The 18,125-nt window shown below is 27.3% G+C and overlaps 1 protein-coding gene across 5 annotated transcripts in view; it reads left to right on the forward strand.

Moving 5' to 3' along the window:
* The first annotated feature begins 1,732 nt into the window (after positions 1-1,732).
* The window catches only part of LOC100200012 (uncharacterized), a 114,846-nt gene continuing 98,453 nt past the window's right edge, over positions 1,733-18,125 (forward strand). For 2 of the 5 annotated variants that reach the window (XM_065807360.1, XM_065807364.1), the window contains exons 1-3: positions 1,753-1,844; positions 13,439-13,495; positions 17,406-18,030. In XM_065807360.1, the coding sequence (XP_065663432.1) occupies positions 13,445-13,495; positions 17,406-18,030 (676 nt within the window). In that variant the 5' untranslated portion in view covers positions 1,753-1,844; positions 13,439-13,444. Of the gene's footprint in view, positions 1,845-3,947; positions 4,107-13,438; positions 13,497-17,405; positions 18,031-18,125 lie in introns of those variants that run through there. The other 3 variants (XM_065807362.1, XM_065807363.1, XM_065807361.1) reach the window with 3 other exon arrangements.

Below are 18,125 nucleotides of genomic sequence, written 5' to 3' on the forward strand. Positions count from 1 at the left end.
ACTGCAGGATCTCTCAAACAACTTTAAACTAGCACTTCAGAATCTAGTTAAACAATCATTTCATGCATTTACTAAACTGTTTGGCTAAGACAGAGATCTAGCAAGTTACAAAAAGACAACTTATCACAAGGAAGCTTAAGCAAAAAAGCAAAAAGTTGTTTTTAAATATCTATAATAAACCTTTATTGAATATTGTGACAAACGTAAAAAATTGACAAATATAACGGCTGAAGCCGTTAAAGTATGACAAACAGATAAATGTAACTGCTTTTAGAAAAGTTTTAGAAATTTGTCAACAATTGATACCTATTGAGGAAACGATTATATTTTTAGAGAGGCAAAATATTACTTGAAAAGACAACGAAGATGATAGCGGCTTATTTGGAATAGACATGATATTTTAATGCGATAAAAAAATGAAGGTTATTTTATGACAATTTATAGTAAACTGTGACAATTCAATTTACAAAACCATTTTAAAACACCTTGAGCGTCAGCAACTTACATTAGCAAAACTACGCAAAATGCATTAGTTGTAGAGAAGAAATATGCAAACAAATTGTTAGTGGTGCTAGAGAATCCAATTATGATGTATTATGTTTAACGAAACAAGCCATGCATCATAATATTCACAAATGATAATAAAACGTTATTTGATGCCTGATGGATCAGTTCAAGAAGATTTTGTTAGATTTATTGATTTACATTAAAAAAAATTATTAAACTGAAAAGATTGCATCCATTGACAATAAATCTATTCTTTATGAGAAAATTATCGGTCAATCAGTTACAAACATGTTGGAAAAAATGCTTCACTTTTCTTTAGAAAAATGTGTCGGTGTGGAAAACAGATGATTGTAGTGATAAATCATCATTTCAAAAAGGAGCGGTGTTTGGAATTCAACAAATTGCATTAAATGCTGTTTGATGTCCATGTTATAATTATGCTTTAAATCAGCGATATTTAAATTATAAGTATAATCACTAATAAAGTTTTTATTCAGTATTTGTAGCATTGATTTTTATTTATAATTTTGATTTTATTTATAAAATTGTTTCTATTTTATTTTTAAATCAGTTCTCTTGTAATTAATTTTAATTCAATTCTTATGATTTCAATAACTTTACTTCTTATTTCAGTTCCAAATTCTGTTAATATTTTACTTTTATCAAATATTTCAGCAATTTTTGACAGCATATTAACTTATTAAGTATTATCATTAAATGTTTCAAGATAACAATAATAAAACCAATTTTAAACATAATACAACAACATGCATAAATAAGCATTTAGTTGTTGTAAAATAGTCAATGATTCACTTAAATTGAGATGAGCTTTGTTTTGAAACAGAAAGAATATGTGATTGAATTCTAACTTTCTTTAGTTCAATAAGGCTATCCAGACGCAATTAATGTTCATTTGGTTCCTTTAGCCATGTGGCCATATTTTTTTTTAGTAACCTAAAAAAAACCTAAGATTTTTATATCATGATTTTTTTTAGTTTAAGTTAGTAAATGAGGGCAGAGGATATATTAAGAAAGATTGCTTCTTCTATTTTTTACAACCACCCTTATCAAGAGTTTTTCCCATAACAATAGCAAGTATATATATGAGATTACTACATTAATGTCTTTTGAATTTAAAACTAATCCCCTGATTGTCCTTGAAAAAGCTTACTATAGAGTTGTCATAGATAATAATCTTTAACAATATGCTCGCATATTTATTATTAATTCAAAATTGCTTTTTTAAAAACTATCAAATATTTTTTAGATGACAAATATCTTTAAATTTATAGTAAGAGAAAACACATTTAAGAGTGCAAAGATTTTTTTTTGGAAAGGTCAGACATTTGTGTAATTTTTTTTAAAAAATATCTACTTTTAGCATATATATTATATCTATCTATCTATCTATCTATATATATATATATGCATATATATATATATATATATATATATATATATATGTGTGTGTGTGTGTGTGTGTATATATATTTATATATATATATATATATGTATATATATATATAAATATATATATATATATAAATATATATATATATATATATATATATATATAAATATATATATATATAAATATATATACACACACACACACACACACATATATATATATATATATATATATATATATATATATATATATATATATACATATATATATAAGTTTATGTATATATATATATATATATATATATATATATATATATATATATATATATATATATATATATATATATACATATATATAGACACATAAATTTTAATTCATTTTTAAACCAGATGATTATTGTTTCATCAATTGGTATTGATGAAACATATTCTGCAACTTGGTATTGATGAAACATATTCTGCAACTTTATATTATGATAAACAAATATATATATATATTCTATAATGTCACTAAAAAAGATAAACAAAGTAAATGTATATGCGTAATGTATATGTCATATTAAAAGGTTTAAATAAAATTTATTTTAAAAACTGTATAAACCTTTTTTTTTTTTTTTTCTGGTTATTAAGATACTCTCAGAAGATCTAATCGACTTCTAACACAGTACCTCGGAAGAGCATTTAGCAAGAAATTTTTTTTTTTGATGTTTCTTATATGACCAGAATATGCATCTAGACAAGGACCTTTTGATTCTGAAGTCAAGCGCCCTAAGCACTGTGCCGCGGATACTCAAATATTACTCTGAAACAACTAATTTTAAAATCTTTTTAAAATTAAAAAATATTCTTTAACTTCTTATGTACAGATTTTATTCTATTACATTATATAACACTATAAAAAATGTTATATTATCTAAGACTTTTTCATAACATTTTTAATAGCTGCTGTATCAACGTTACCGTTAACAATAAACGTATATTTACTTTTTATTTATGCTTAATGTATATCTATGTGCTTGTTATTAGTCATACTATATTTAATAATTGTCATTTCTTTGATCAGATTTGTATGAGTAATCGTATTTCACATAGTATTTCACATAGTACATAGTATTTCACATAGTATTTCACATACGATTACTCATGCGTATTTCATATAGTATTTCACATAGTACGAAAAACCAGTGGTTGCAGTTTGCGAAAAAGAGAAATGTTAAAGATTGGATTGCTCTGCCCATTTATGAGAACAACATATTAATACAACACTTTACTTACTGGTGCAAAAAAGTCAACGCATTTACAATGAGGCATTATTTGAGGCATCTTCTTGCACCACTAAGTACTGTTATAAAGTACAGAATATATTAAACTGTTGTTGTTCATAAATGAAATGTTTATTTTGAGAAATTATCACTTATCATTTCATGCTAAGTGATTGTTTTTTAACTGCAATAGAATACGCATAATCTTGAACAAATTTACCTTATAAAACATAATACATTAAAATACTAAAATATTGTTTCTGAGTATTAGGGTGTTCAAAATATCAACTTGAAAAAAAAAACAAATTGGGCTGTGAATCTAATCTCATTCTGTAGAATTTTTTGATGTGTAAAATAATAGTTTTAGGTTTCTAGGATGGTTAAAAGCGATAGATATAAATTTTGATTTTTGATTTATACTTTTATTTTTAAGCATATATTACTGCATTGAACCTAAAAACTTCTCATAGCAAAAGAACAAAGCGTTTATATTAAGACTTTTCAGGACCCGGGGATATTTTAGAGCAGGAAGTATTATGATAAAATCTCAAAAATTAGAGTTAATGGACAGATCTTCGTCACAAAACCAACTTTCAATGTCTTTGTTACAAACATGAAACTTTTAAAAAATCAAATAATTGTTCTTAATAACTATTTCAGCTGGTTCAGAAATAAAGAAAGATTTTGAACAACCATAGCCTTAATATTTATACTTATATATAACATATTCCATAATTCGTTGAAAAATACTTTTCTTCTTTTTGATAGGTAAATCATCACTTCCTAAGCTTCTAATTAGTGGGGAATTAAATAGCAGGCATTTTGTTTAAAGCATTGAAGTAAGACTTGATTCATTTTGAGATCGTTTACAGGAGCATTTACACCAACGAAGCTTTTCAGGATCCAAGGCAAACAGATTACAATAAAGTAGTTGTCTTTCTTTTTTTAAAAAGCTTTTTTTATATAGTCATTATTTCACGCATGTCTTGGGTTATGAAAAGAGTTAAAATATGTTGATATGCATACTTTAGATTCGAATTTGTTCTTATATTTCTTCAGAAGTTAAAATATAAATACATTTTTAATTGCTATAGTTTCTAAATAACAGTTTGAAATAAAATATTTAGACCATAGTGCTTAGCTGCAGGTGGAAAACAACAAAAATAAAAAGTTTATTATTATTTCTTATATTCTTTTTTGACTTAGTAAATAAATATTACTGAACAAATACTACGACAGTTACAAAAAACAAGAAATAAAAAAGTATTGTAATCACATTTAAAATTTAACATAAATTTGCTACATAAAATTGAATGCTGAAATGACGTACAATTAAATACTAAAGTGAATTGCATACTGTATTACAGTATGTACATTACATGTAACTGTAATGTACATGAGCAACATAAGTAGAGAGAAAAAATAGGTTCTACAGTTGATCCCAAATAAGTGAATAGTTGAACTGTGAATAGTTTCTAAATACTAGAATAGTCAAAGTTTACATCCATTACTTCTAATTATCTTAGAAACCTAAAACTAATATTATTAGGGCATGCAGGCCCTAAATATATGCGGATTAGCTTCTCAGAATAATTTTCTTTATGTTGATATTCTGGACACATTTCTTAGCATGGCTATATTACATATCTTAGAGTTAAAACCACACATCTATTAGTCTCAATTATACATTCAACTCAAGTTCTACAAGATTTAAATGTCAATTAGAAAATAATACAAACATTTATAGTATAAATTGTAAATGGATTGTATATAAACCATATTTGGATTACGTGTGATGCATTTTGTTTTCAAACAATTTTATGCGGTTTCGTTAATGTAAAAACAATTACTACGGCAATCTAACCTAATTTGAAAAATTTAGACAAATAAACAAACAAAAAAAACAAAAACAAACAGTAATAGATTATATTATCAAAATGACCATTAATGAAATGACCTTGTAAATTTAAAACCAAGATTTTAAATATGTTGTGCAAAAAAATAAAAGTGAGTTAAACAAGAAGGTCTAGAACTTTTTCGAGATTTAAAACCTGTCATTCAGATAAAAATGAAAGAATATATTTGTTGCAGCTTTTAAATTTATATTTAACTTTTAAAAAATACCTTTTTCATGTTTGTGTCAGCCAATTTAAAATAAACCTTAAAATCCTACTTTGTAAATGAAATCACAAGTATTAAATAGTAGATTATTAATTAGTATAAAAAGTAGTTATTTAAAAATCACATTTAATTCTAATATTTATGAGCTGCTTTTTTTCTATGGTTTAGAGAGAACCAAAAGACCATAGCAATCTATGCGATGGTCTTTTGGTTCTCTCTAAACCATAGGAATTCAAATTTGGGTAGCATGACACACAAATGATGTGTAGTGCCTATTTCTTGACTTGTTCTCATACTAAAAGTAAACATTACAAGTAAATTTAACCAAAAGGATATTCTTTCTGGGCGACTTCTTGGTGAATGGTCCTCAAACATTACAAAAACTGTCAGGATTTACACATCTATGTCTCCATCTGTTCAAACAAAATATTCTTATTGCTTTAGCTTAACACGTGTAATAAATTTGTGGTCAGAGTCAGTTTTTAACTATTGACTTATAAAGCTCTCAATTCACTGACAAAACACTTAAAGAAAGCTTGTTAAATACCAACTGCCTTCCTATGCTTAACTGCCTTCCTATGCTTATCTGCCTTCCTATACTTAACTGCCTTCCTATGCAGTCTACTGCTGCTAATATCAGTAGATCTATTCATTTTCCATTGACGTCAGCAGATTCTGATATTGTTATCAACCTAAATGTGCTGTGAGAACAAATTCGGAGCCATCTAAGGTGGGAAACTGCAACTGCAGCTATAAAAGTAGCTGCATGAAAAATGGCAACACGATGATTTGCTGCACGGTAAACATATAATGCTTTGCAAAAGTTATAATGTAACTTAGCTCAAAATCCCAACGTGCTATGAATATATTGGAAGGTGTCCTTCAGGTGTAACTTTTTTAGGATTATTTTTTTGCAAAGCGTATTTTGTGTTGCTTTAGTAAGAGTAGTTGGTAGTTTTTATAATTTTATAAAATTGGAGGTAGAAATTGTATAATAAGTTATCTAGCCCTGGTCACGTGACCAGATGACAAATTTATAATTTTTTTAATTTTATTTTTATTTCAAATTTTCTTTATTGCAAACTAAAAATTCTCGCAGACAATAAACAATTAAGATAACATGAAATTAAGATAACGTGAAATTTTTTTAGGAGGGTCGTTTTTGAAAAAAAAAGGCAGTTTTAAAACACCAAACAAATATCTTACTAAATTTACTTAATAAAATTTTCGTGAAACATAGCTATATTTGTGTAAACAATGTTTACATAAACGAATTTATTGTTCTCCGACTATTTTTTCTACTTTTATACTGCATTGGTGTATAAGCAAGCTCCTTGTTAGAAAATGGGTATCGATACAAAGATTAATAATACTTTGATAAATGGTTTAAATTTTTACTCAAAAACTAAAATTTTTTCAAACAATTTTCTAGGATGTAGTTTAAAGTAATTTTGATACTTGTTTATAATCAACAATTTTATTGTAGTGGATATTCATGATGGCTAATGAACCAAGTCTATCTGCAGTCATACTGACTTTCAACCATTTTCTTAATCTTTGCATTGCTAAAAAGCTGTGTTCACTTTCTGCGGACGTTACGGGTAGTGTACATCCGATCTTTAGAAGTTCAAAGAGATTAAGATACTGATTTTCAATGCAGATTTTAATGGCTTTAGCTAGAGTATCAGGGCTATCTTCAGGTTTAATAATAGACTATTTTCTTTTCCAAAACATGAATTCTTGATCTACAGCTTCAGAGTTTGGAAGATCACTTTTCAACCAACTCCTGGAAAGCAGTTATCTCCTCACTGCAAATTATTGAGGGAACCAAGCATAAAACCTTAGCAGCAATACAATTTGCGTTAGTTTCTCTTTCAACATTTTTCCGCAGAGGGTTCAAATTGTCGATTGTTTCTTGAATGTTACTGTAAGCATACACAATTTCAATTGTGCACCCTTGTAACCTCTCTGTTAACATACGACAACGGGTGAAGTAAGCGATACAAAGTTATAAAGATATAATACCAATTATGAATTCGAACTTAGTGAGTGCATTAAGGAGTGAGTTGGCCTCTCTTTTTCCTTGTGCGTCCCAATCTATACTAAACTCTATATTGAACTGTTCTATATTAGAGTGTATTCCTAAAATAATCTCTAATGCCTCTGCCATAAATGGTATAGCTAAATAAAAGTGTTCATATGCGGCATCTCTTTCTGACCATCTTGTTTTGTACATCCCTATCAAAATCTTTTTTCTTTTAGTTGATTTAGAACGGATTTCTGCAACATGCTCCAGCAAGCGCTCTCTTTTCGGAGAGGTATTGAAATAAATGGATATATTTCTGTATACCTCCAAAATGTTATCAATGAATGGTATTTTTAATGTTGCAGCAATTGATAAATTCAAATTATGTGAGCTACAATGTGTTACAATTGCTTATGGTGATCCTTTTAAAATAAAGCTGGCAACACCTTTTTTTACAGATTGCATGTTTGGTGCGCCATTGTAACACTGGCCTCTACAAGAACTAAGATCAATTCCACTTTCGCTATAAAATTTCATCAAGCTTTCCCCAATATGTTTGCCTGTTGTCCTGTCAAGATTCAAAAAGTCAAGAAATACTTCTCTAATTTCTTTTTCTCCGTTTACGTATCTCATACATACTGATAGAATTTGTTGGTTTGCAGTTGTTACCTCGTCTGCTGAAATTGAATGGTAATTTGCAGCTTTGATTTCATTAATTAGCCGCTCTTGTATATATTTCTTTCCAATTATATTAATTAATTTATTTTGACTCTTGGGGTCAAGGTAGTTGACATCTTTGCGAAATGGTGTTTGTATATATGCATTAAGTTCAGCGTTATGGCGAGCTATTTTTTGCACAATTGCAAAAAAGTTTCCAGGATTACCTTTTTGGTATGAGATTCCATGCACTTTTCATAAGTTCCACGAAATACAAGTCCTTGTTTTCCCATCAAATGAACTATTCTACCTAACGTTTCAACAATATACAGGAACGTTTGTTGTCGGTTTTTTAAAGCGCTATCGTTTTGTAATGGAATGGTTTGTCTTGGATCTTTAAAACGACAACAAATGTCATTAGCTTGTTCGATAGCTTCTTTATGGTATCTATTACCTTTATGTAGTTTTTGTTTCTCTAAAACATTGTGCCATTCCTTATATCCACGGTTAACAAAGACTCCCGAAGATTTTTTTTTATCCTGCTTTAGAAATAAAGTGCAGTAGACTGCGTCTTCACTTTTGCTGAAGACAAATCCATTTTATAAATATTCTTCTTTACAAGCGCGTTTGCAACCATGTTTTAATATTTTGGGAAATTGAAAATGTATCTTCTGTTTTAAGTTATTCGTAAACATTTTGTAAATTTCATGTGGTGATAATTCTTGATTTCCGCGCAAGAGTTCGTCAATATCATATCGTTTTTCTTCTTCTTTAAAATCACATTCTTTTAAAATTGTTTGCTTTACTTCGCATGACAAGCTTTTGTTAACATTATTATCATCTTTAATGACTTCCTCTTTTTCTTCTACTTCAGGTAATGTTTTATCGGTTACATTTTGAGAACTGTCGATAATAAAAAATGTAAAGTTTATAATTAATTACTTGAAACGTAAGTAATTAATTATAATCTTTCAGATCTTAAACTAAGCCAAAATTAAAAAAACTCGCGTAAACATTACAATAAAAAACAAGTAATAACAAAAGTACTAAAATAAAAAAATTTAACGTATGGATAATATCTATACCTAGTTAATATCAAACTAATCAAACTAATTATTATAAAAGAAGATCAAAATATCCAGCCAACGATTTGCATTTCTTTGCAGCATGTTGAAGCTCTTTTCTATCAGCTGCTCGTTTCCTAATTTGGTTAGGCATGTTAACTATATCATTTGCTTTTAAAAGCGAATTATTATTAGTAGAGAATTATAATTACAGTATAAACTTTGGAGAGACTATTTTTCACTTTCCGTTTACAAAAGATTTCACAATGCAATGACTTGTAATGACGCCTTACGTTTGTGAAACAACAAAGTAAAAATTGTTTCATGAGAATGATTCATAAAAATCAAATAATTATCATAAAAATTTTGATTAAATATTTTGACATCGAAAAGAGTCTAGAAATAATTTTTGGCGTCAAATTAAAAAAGGCACTTTGCACAAAAAGGGGGGTCGAACGCACCCAACGACCCACTCCCCCACGGTACGACCTGGATAGTTTTGCAGACCTTTTAAAACGTTCGCCATCTTGCCCTGTCTAATCCTAATACATTTCTGGTGCATTTTTTGTCTGAAATATTTTCACATATTTGTGACAAAAAGATAACTCGTTTTAAAATATACAATTAACTTTGTCGTGTCAATTAACATGTCGTGTGAAGTAAGTTAAAATATTTTCTCTTAATAATAATTAAGCAAGTAAAATACAAAAAAAAAATTGATGACTGGCTAATAGGTTTACCGAATCCATTTTTTATCAATAACTGAAAAAATTACTTGACGCTACTTTCTAATTCATTATTTTGCCATATACGTTAGTATCATATTGATACACCCTACACCTTTTAACAGAGAGAACACAAGAGTATATAAATCTTCAAAAGCATACAACATTATTTGTGGGTAAGTTCACGATATTTTTTATCGTAAAATTTAAAACAACGACTACTGTTACTATTTTACTGTTACTGCGCTAGATTACCATTTTAATGTTACTTAAAAAGACTAGTATTATAAAAACGTTTTGTAAAGTTTGATTTTGTATAACTCATTTTTACTTAAACAAATTATTTAAGTTTAGCCAAGTTAACCCCACGATCAAAGTGATGAGTACTACAACGCCAAGACTTTGACTGATAACTGCTTCTCTGTACCCAGATTTGGAGCAATCTGCAATCATCTTGCTGCTTTATTATTCAAAATGCAAACATGCATTTAACTGGAACTCAACAAGAAAACAGCATGCACAAGTAAACTATGTAGTTATAAAAGAAGAAGTTATAAAATAAATCTGAACTAGCCACATAAAAGCATGGAAATTTTAGGCAGCAAAGACCAAAAATGCAAAAATTCCATAAACAGGGTCTCCAGCAAATTACATGTTTGCAAGATTTACAACATATTATGGGTCTGATATTGAGACTCCATCATAAGGTTTTATAATTAAAAGAAAGCAAATGGTTTAAAATATGTAAAGAAATTGAAGGTAACATTTAATCAAAAAAGATATGGGATTTTAGTGATGAAAATTTAAAGCAAATGCATAAAAAAGCAGCTACGATGATTGCTTTAGATTACCAACCATTTAGTGTTACTGAAGATCATGGGTTTATTGGTTTAATGACTAATTTACAGCCTAATCCCAAATCTAATCCTAATTTAATACTTAAGAACCATTTCCCAAGCAGACATTTGTAAAAGAGCATACTACCTATTACATTACTATTAAATGCAGCATGCTACAGGTAGAACTTTTTGGTTCCTTTATGAAAAAAAATTGAGGCTTTTTTGAATTTAGAAATGAACTTACAAACTACGTGTAATGAAGCTTTTTAATCTACGTTGATATGTTAGGTTCTAACTTTTTTAGGTTCTAACGTATTTTAGCAATTTTTTGCAAAATAACCATTTCTTTCTTTTACATAAGTTTTAAAGTTTTACTTAGAGCATTTGAAATCTCTATAATAACTTTTAAACCTAATGTGCCAACAACAATAAAAAAAAAAATTGGTTTAAAAATTAAATTAATTGGGTAAAAATTGGTTTCTTTTTGATAATAAAAACTAAAGAAGTGCTTTATATATGGTAATGTTATACAAGATATACAACATTTTAAACTTGTTGAAGATATTTATAACTTTTGAATAAAACCTGAAGAGACAATTCTTTTTGAAAGTTCTATCAATGATCTCTTGTTTATTTGTATTATTCTGTTCAGATATTTCACTAATATTAGATAATCTTTTGATTTTTTGTCGCTTTAATTTGACTCAATATCTCAAATAATATCTTAAATTTTAAAATATTAACTTAATACAATCATTTAATTTTAATGTTCTACTCCTGTTTAAGTGCATATAAATTTGTTTTGCAGGAAGTACAAATAATTTTTAGTTGATACGTTGATACTTCTGTCTATATCATATTCTCTCTAAAATAAGTTTAAAATATGGAGTTGAGTCGCAGGTTACTTTAATAAGTTTATGTGGTCCTTTTTCAATAACTATAAAAAAATTTTTATCGAATTTATTTACTCTGTTTTAAAAATTTTGACAAAAAAAATAATTTTTAATTATGCGCTTAAAGAAATATTGACCATATTAGTGAGTCTTTTAATCCGTATTGCAATTTTTTATCAATTTAAATAGATGATGTAATCATAAAATGACATAACGTTTTCTTAGATAAAAGTTAAAAGTTTGATGTGCAAAAGTTAAAGTTTAAACTTCAAAAATTATTTTAAATTTTTTCTGCATTTAGCACTCAAATGCTGTGTCGACATTTTTTGTGCTTATTGTTTGTGTCATGTTTCTTTTTATAAATACTTTGACTCGATGCATCATTGTAACCTTTATATATTTCTTGTATACCGTATTGGGCTTTAAAGGTTTTTGACAAGGACAGGATAAAGAATACCTACATTCGCGAGCTATTTAAAAAAATGATTTTCAGAATAATTTGCAGGTTATTTAAAAAAAATGATTTACAGTATAATCGCAAATCTAAAATGTCAAATCATTTCTGAAGTTTTTTGAGTGGTTTTTTTTACTGTCTTTGCTTAAAAGCAATTGTCGATTTTTACTTGACCGAATAAACAAAAATATGAGAAAATTCTTGTTTTGTCTCAATAAAAATGTATTTTCTTTGTACTGTGATCATAAAATCAAAGTTTATGCTCAATGTAGTAGTTTTTATACATTCTTTAGACGTAATAGGATCCCTACCACGTCCCTGGTAGTACCGCACTCAACTTGTTTGTCAAGTTCGTGTTTCGGAGTTATAGAGTTTAGAGAAGGTTGTAATTACAACTTAAGTAGTCTCCCAACTGTAGTGGTCTTCATGGTATTGAGGAAGCGAATTAAGATTAAAAAAAAATTAATTAAAATATAACACTTTGAATCCAAGGACACAGTACAAGTGAATTACACATTTGAATTATATATAACACTTAATACGATACAATTATAATGCTACATTTAATACACATTTTAAAATATACATTGAATTTCTATGAGAATAAGATCAAAGCCTTTTACTTTTTGTTTTGAATATGATTTACTCAAGGAAGACCTAGTTGCTGAATTTTTTATGTTTTTAAGATAAGAATTAAGTTTAAAAAATAAATTTGATTTTGAAAAAAAATTTTGAATGATTCATAAAAGTAAAAAGTATTTAAATCGTAATAAAAATCCCTAAATTGTACTCATACTGCATTTATATTGTACTCATACTGCATTTATATTGTACTCATACTGCATTTATATTGTACTCATACTGCATTTATATTGTACTCATATTGCATTTATATTGTACTCATACTGCATTTATATTGTACTCATACTGCATTTATATTGTACTCATATTGCATTTATATTGTACTCATACTGCATTTATATTGTACTCATACTGCATTTATATTCTATAGTGTTGGTTAAACTCGAATGTAACATTTTTAATATAAAAATGTAAAGTTGATTCAGAAAATCTAAAATGGTTTTACTTATAACAGTTTCCAGCACTCATGTGTGTAAGAAAAATCAGTATTTAGCACTTATAGGTTAAAAATTTGATTATTTTTATAAAAAATCATTATTTTACACAAATGTCAATATACAAAAGTTTTAAATTTTTACTCATCTACCCAAATGGGTACGGGGCCTAAAATAAAGTCTTTTTTAAATGAAAAAAAAAAGAAACAATGTCTTTTGAACGTTCAAAAGATGTCCGAAACGTTCGAAAGACATTCAAAAGACGTTTAAAAGACGTCATTTTTATATTCCGTGCCCACTGGGATGTATTCAAACTTTTCTAAATCTGTGATTTCAGTATAATAAAAGTATTAGAATCGCTTTCATATAATTTTAAAAACTTGGATTTATTATTTTTTTTTTAGTTCGACATGGGCTACCTTTTCTGTTTTTTAACATTCACATTATTTGTTACATCAAAAGGTAAAATGTTTTGTGGAATTTTAATATTTATTTTAAGCATATGTAGTTCTTATAAGTCTGCTAAAAGAATTAATATGTATATATAGAATTGTTAATATAATCATGTGTAATGTGTGTATATGCAGTTGCTAATATAACTAATAGCATATATACAGACTTATCTTTAGGATAAAAAAATACGACAGCTAAATTGAAAACTTTTGGGTTATGATGTGTTTCAAATTAAATGAATCAAATGAATCTTTAGAATATAGTGTTTAAAAATACTGGAATTAGCCTCTTTGTATATAGTGGAGGTGAACATCTTTTAAAAAAGGAAAAAAAAATTATTTGTTTTGTAATTTTGCTTTATAAAAAGTCTTGAAATTGAAAAAAGAAGTCAGAAATGAGTTTGTAACTCGTGCTACTACTTACTATTTCCACAATTCATCAAACTCTGATGGGCTTCGCTTAGTTTATGCGTGAATACCACGATGCATGGAACAAATCATGGATCAGGATTAGTCTTGCTCACTGACTGACTTGCATGGCAGTCGTTTTTGATCAATGTTTAACCATTTTGCATTCATGGTTTACATTAAATTCTTTTAGATTGATTTTCACTTTTTCTGTTAGAAAAAAGACTCAAATGAAGACCTTCGAGATATATTCTTGAAAATATACATTTAACTAGGTTACCAGTTTTCTGAGATTGTCCTGATTTTATCCAAAAAAGGTCAATAAATATAAAAAAATAGAAGTACAACAATTTTGAGCTATTACATTTTTCGCTAGTTTTTTATTTAACAATGTTTGTGCATGTTTGAAAAATTTTTTCACAAGGAAATTTCCAAAAAATCTGATAGGAGAATCAGCCTAAAAATCAGTTTCAACTTATCTTTTTTTCTACGGGAACGGAAAAAATAATCATGTGAGCATAATTTAACTTCTTGCAAATTGAAATTTTTACTACGCATTTAAAATCTTGCATGTATCGTTTCTCTTTAATTTTCTCGCATGTACTTTTCTCGCACGTATTTTTCTCTTTATTTTTCTCGCAACGTTCCGTTGTCAAATTTATGAAAGAAAGTTTGAAAAAGTACTACCTTTAAAAAGCCAACAAATTATAGGAGAGTTTGAATATAAAAAAATAGACTAATCCAAAAGACTTTTTATAGAACCTTCCGTGAAACCAAAGGCATAGTGTTTAGTTAAATACTATGACTATGGTGCAACGAAGCTGTGAAACGAGCTTGTTAAAATGAAAATAAACGTGATTTTTTAAAAAAAGGCGACAATTAGATCAAAATCAAATAACAGCAATAAGAGGAAAATATTTCCTTTGAATTTGATTGTAACGATAAAAAAAAAATCAAAATGATAATCATAATAATAACAAACAGTATTTATAATAGAAATAATAAGAATACTAGTCGGACCAAATTAATCAAGATATTTGAACTAGTATTATAATACAACCGAAACAAGAACAATATCAGAATAAGATAACAGTTGGGATTCAATTTGTTACAATGCAATTTACTTTGTGAATGGAATTTGAGTTCAACAAATATCAGTATTATAATCTAAAAAAAAAGGCCTTTAACGGATACTAACAATAATACTAAAGGAAATGATCATAAAGTTAATGAAATTAGGAAATTGCTGTTAAAGATGATGATCAAAGGAGTAATACTAAGCTGGTAGTAATTTAAAAAGGAGCAGATGAAAATGATTAATATTCAAAAACAACATACAACAATATAGTAAAAAATCAATTTTAAAATGAATAGTCAACAAATAAAGAGTCAACAATAAAAAAGAATACAGTAAAGTAAAACACGTCACACTCGAAAAATAACTTACAAAAAATATATATTAAACAGATATAATAAGAATTTAATATATATTTAAAAAAATATATATATATATATTCAACAGATATAATAAGACAACGGAATTCAACAAATCAATAACAACAAATCATAAATAACAAAACATAAATACGAAAACAGAAATGCAAACAACAGATACTAATATCAGATACTTGGCAAAAAAACAAAAATAAACACTAACTACAAATAAAAATTATTTTAAAAACTTCAGCTGTGACTTTTTTTTTTAGCACTGACAACTTTAGCAAATTAATGTCATTTAAATTAAATGACATTAATTTGCTGAAATTGTTATTGATTTTAATATCTTGATGTTATCTTTGTCAAGTTTTTATTACTTTTTATTAGAAGTTTCAAAAAATAGTTTAAAAAATTTAAAAAATCAAATACAAAAGAATTGAATTTCAAGTATATCTTAATGGCTTGAAATTGTGAACTATGCCGACAAATGCTTGCGTTGAAGGAAAGACTTTTCTCTGCAAGTATTTTTTAAACATTGGATCATACAATCACAAACTTCGTAAGTCTGCTATAGCTGTGGCCATTGTACTTAAAGTGAGTTAGGTATTGAATCTATGTTATTGCCGTTAAAAAAGAATTTGCTGTCAATGTCATGAAAATCACATCAAGATATAAAAAGGTATCAAACTTACACATTATCCAATAAAATCAGTTCTTTTGACGTGTTTTTTCATTTGGATTCGTGTGTTTTCTCGCTATCGTTAAAGATCGATCCGGGAACATAATCAGTGATGCAAGTACAAAATTTATGGGTAACTCAAACTTTATAAAAGCTTTTTTGATATTAATAATGTTGCTGTTATCTGGCTGCAATATATTTTAAAGCACATCAAAATATTTTAAAATTGAATAAAAAAAGGATAAAGAAAAGTTGAAGTAAATCTTCATCTTTTGTTTCAATTGTGCCGCTCATCATCTTTATTATTTTATTAAATTATTCTAAAATCTTTGAGACTTTTTTCCCAAATTGCAAAGTTACTCTTCCCGTATCCTCTTACAATTAGTTAGAGAGTAATAAACAAACCCATTAAAGATTCAAAAACTTAAAATAGATTTTAATATAAATTGCTAGGTTGCTAATTCTCCTAATTAATTTGTTCGATGTTTGTACACTCCCTGCATATTTTCTCTATTTAAGTCAGTTGATGTATGTACACTTCAGTGCGGTTAGGGATTGTCCATAAAGTAAACATGCTCGGAGAGGGAGATGGGTCTGCGAATGGCGTATATGAGATAAGGGGCATGGGGTCAATTATAATAGTAAGGAGACACTAAACTAAAAAAAATATCATAAAATGTTGGGAAAGTAGGTTAAAAGCGTAGGTACTTTTAGGGAAGTGGAAGGTACTCAAAAAAGCGTCTAGTAAAATGCATCGAAATAAAAACGTGGTTACTTTATGGACAACCCCTTTTCTATAAATGAATTAGTTTTCCGGTTGTTAGGGAAACCCGTCAATAAAACAAAAATAAAAATGTATAAGGTGAAAAAAAAAAAAAAAAAATCAACACAAAAAACTTGGAATTAAATTTTTATGACTTTTAAAATGATAAAATTAAATGCACTCCATAAATGTTTAATTGTTTTAACATTTAGTTGACAATTAAATTGCTCAAATATTAAAAATAACGTTTGCGACAAATACAGTCTCTTGCAAAAGTTTAGAATCATTTAAGTATTTTTTAGGTAAATCCATTTTATTGAAATGAAATTCACAGGTGACATACACAAAACTAAGAATTATTTTAAGTTGCATACATAAACTTTTGCAAGAGACTAAATAGTAATGAAGAATATATATATAAATATATATATATATATATATATATATATATATATATATATATATATATATATATATATATATATATATTTAAATATAAGTAAATATATTTTAGGTACTATATATGCTATAACCTATGTTATTAAAATGATAAAAAGCTTTCAAAAAACACTTGCGGGCAAAATAAATATTCATTTCTATTTTTTAAATCTTTATCTAAAATCTTGTGTTTGGTTTTAGGTCAGAATAAAATTTCTGTTTCGTTACTTTTGGATTCATCTATACGTTTTAATGAACACTGGTTCAATGAAAACTTTGATGGAAATCACTTTCAATATTTAAAAAACTTTGCAAAGAATTTTGTAGATGCCTTTGGTATTTCAGCAACTCGTCGGGTAGATGTTGTGCAGTTTCAAGATAGCTCCACCTCTGGAAAGATTAGTTGCAATTCTTTATCTACATTGGGACAATTCAAGTCAAATGTAGATGCACTGACAAACAATTATGATGCAGTAACGAATATTGATATAGTAAGTGGAGTTTATGAAGGTAAGAAGAACCTTCTATCTAACTTGTGTGGCATTAACGAAAGCTTTTCCACCGCATTAGTAGTCTTGACATCAGGGCCTCAACTTGGTTCTTCTGTGAGTGATACCTTACGATCATTTTACTTGCTATCAGACACTCCAAAAACATATGTGGTTTATTTAAATGATGCAACTTCTCAAGGTACTGATCAATACAACATTTTAACAAAAGGTATTATTCAAAGACAGTTTCCTGTTCTGCAATTTTCAGACTTTCAATCTGCATCATTGGCATTATCTGTAGTTAATCAAGTAATTAATGACAGTTACGGTAATTAAGTTTTAATTAAGTTGTTATTTTAAAATTAAAGTTTAAAAAAATATAAATTATCAAGTTAAAAAAAAAAATTATAAATCACTTTTCAT

This window comes from Hydra vulgaris, chromosome 10, assembly GCF_038396675.1.
Source record: "Hydra vulgaris chromosome 10, alternate assembly HydraT2T_AEP".
Classification (NCBI taxonomy): Eukaryota; Metazoa; Cnidaria; class Hydrozoa; order Anthoathecata; family Hydridae; genus Hydra; species Hydra vulgaris.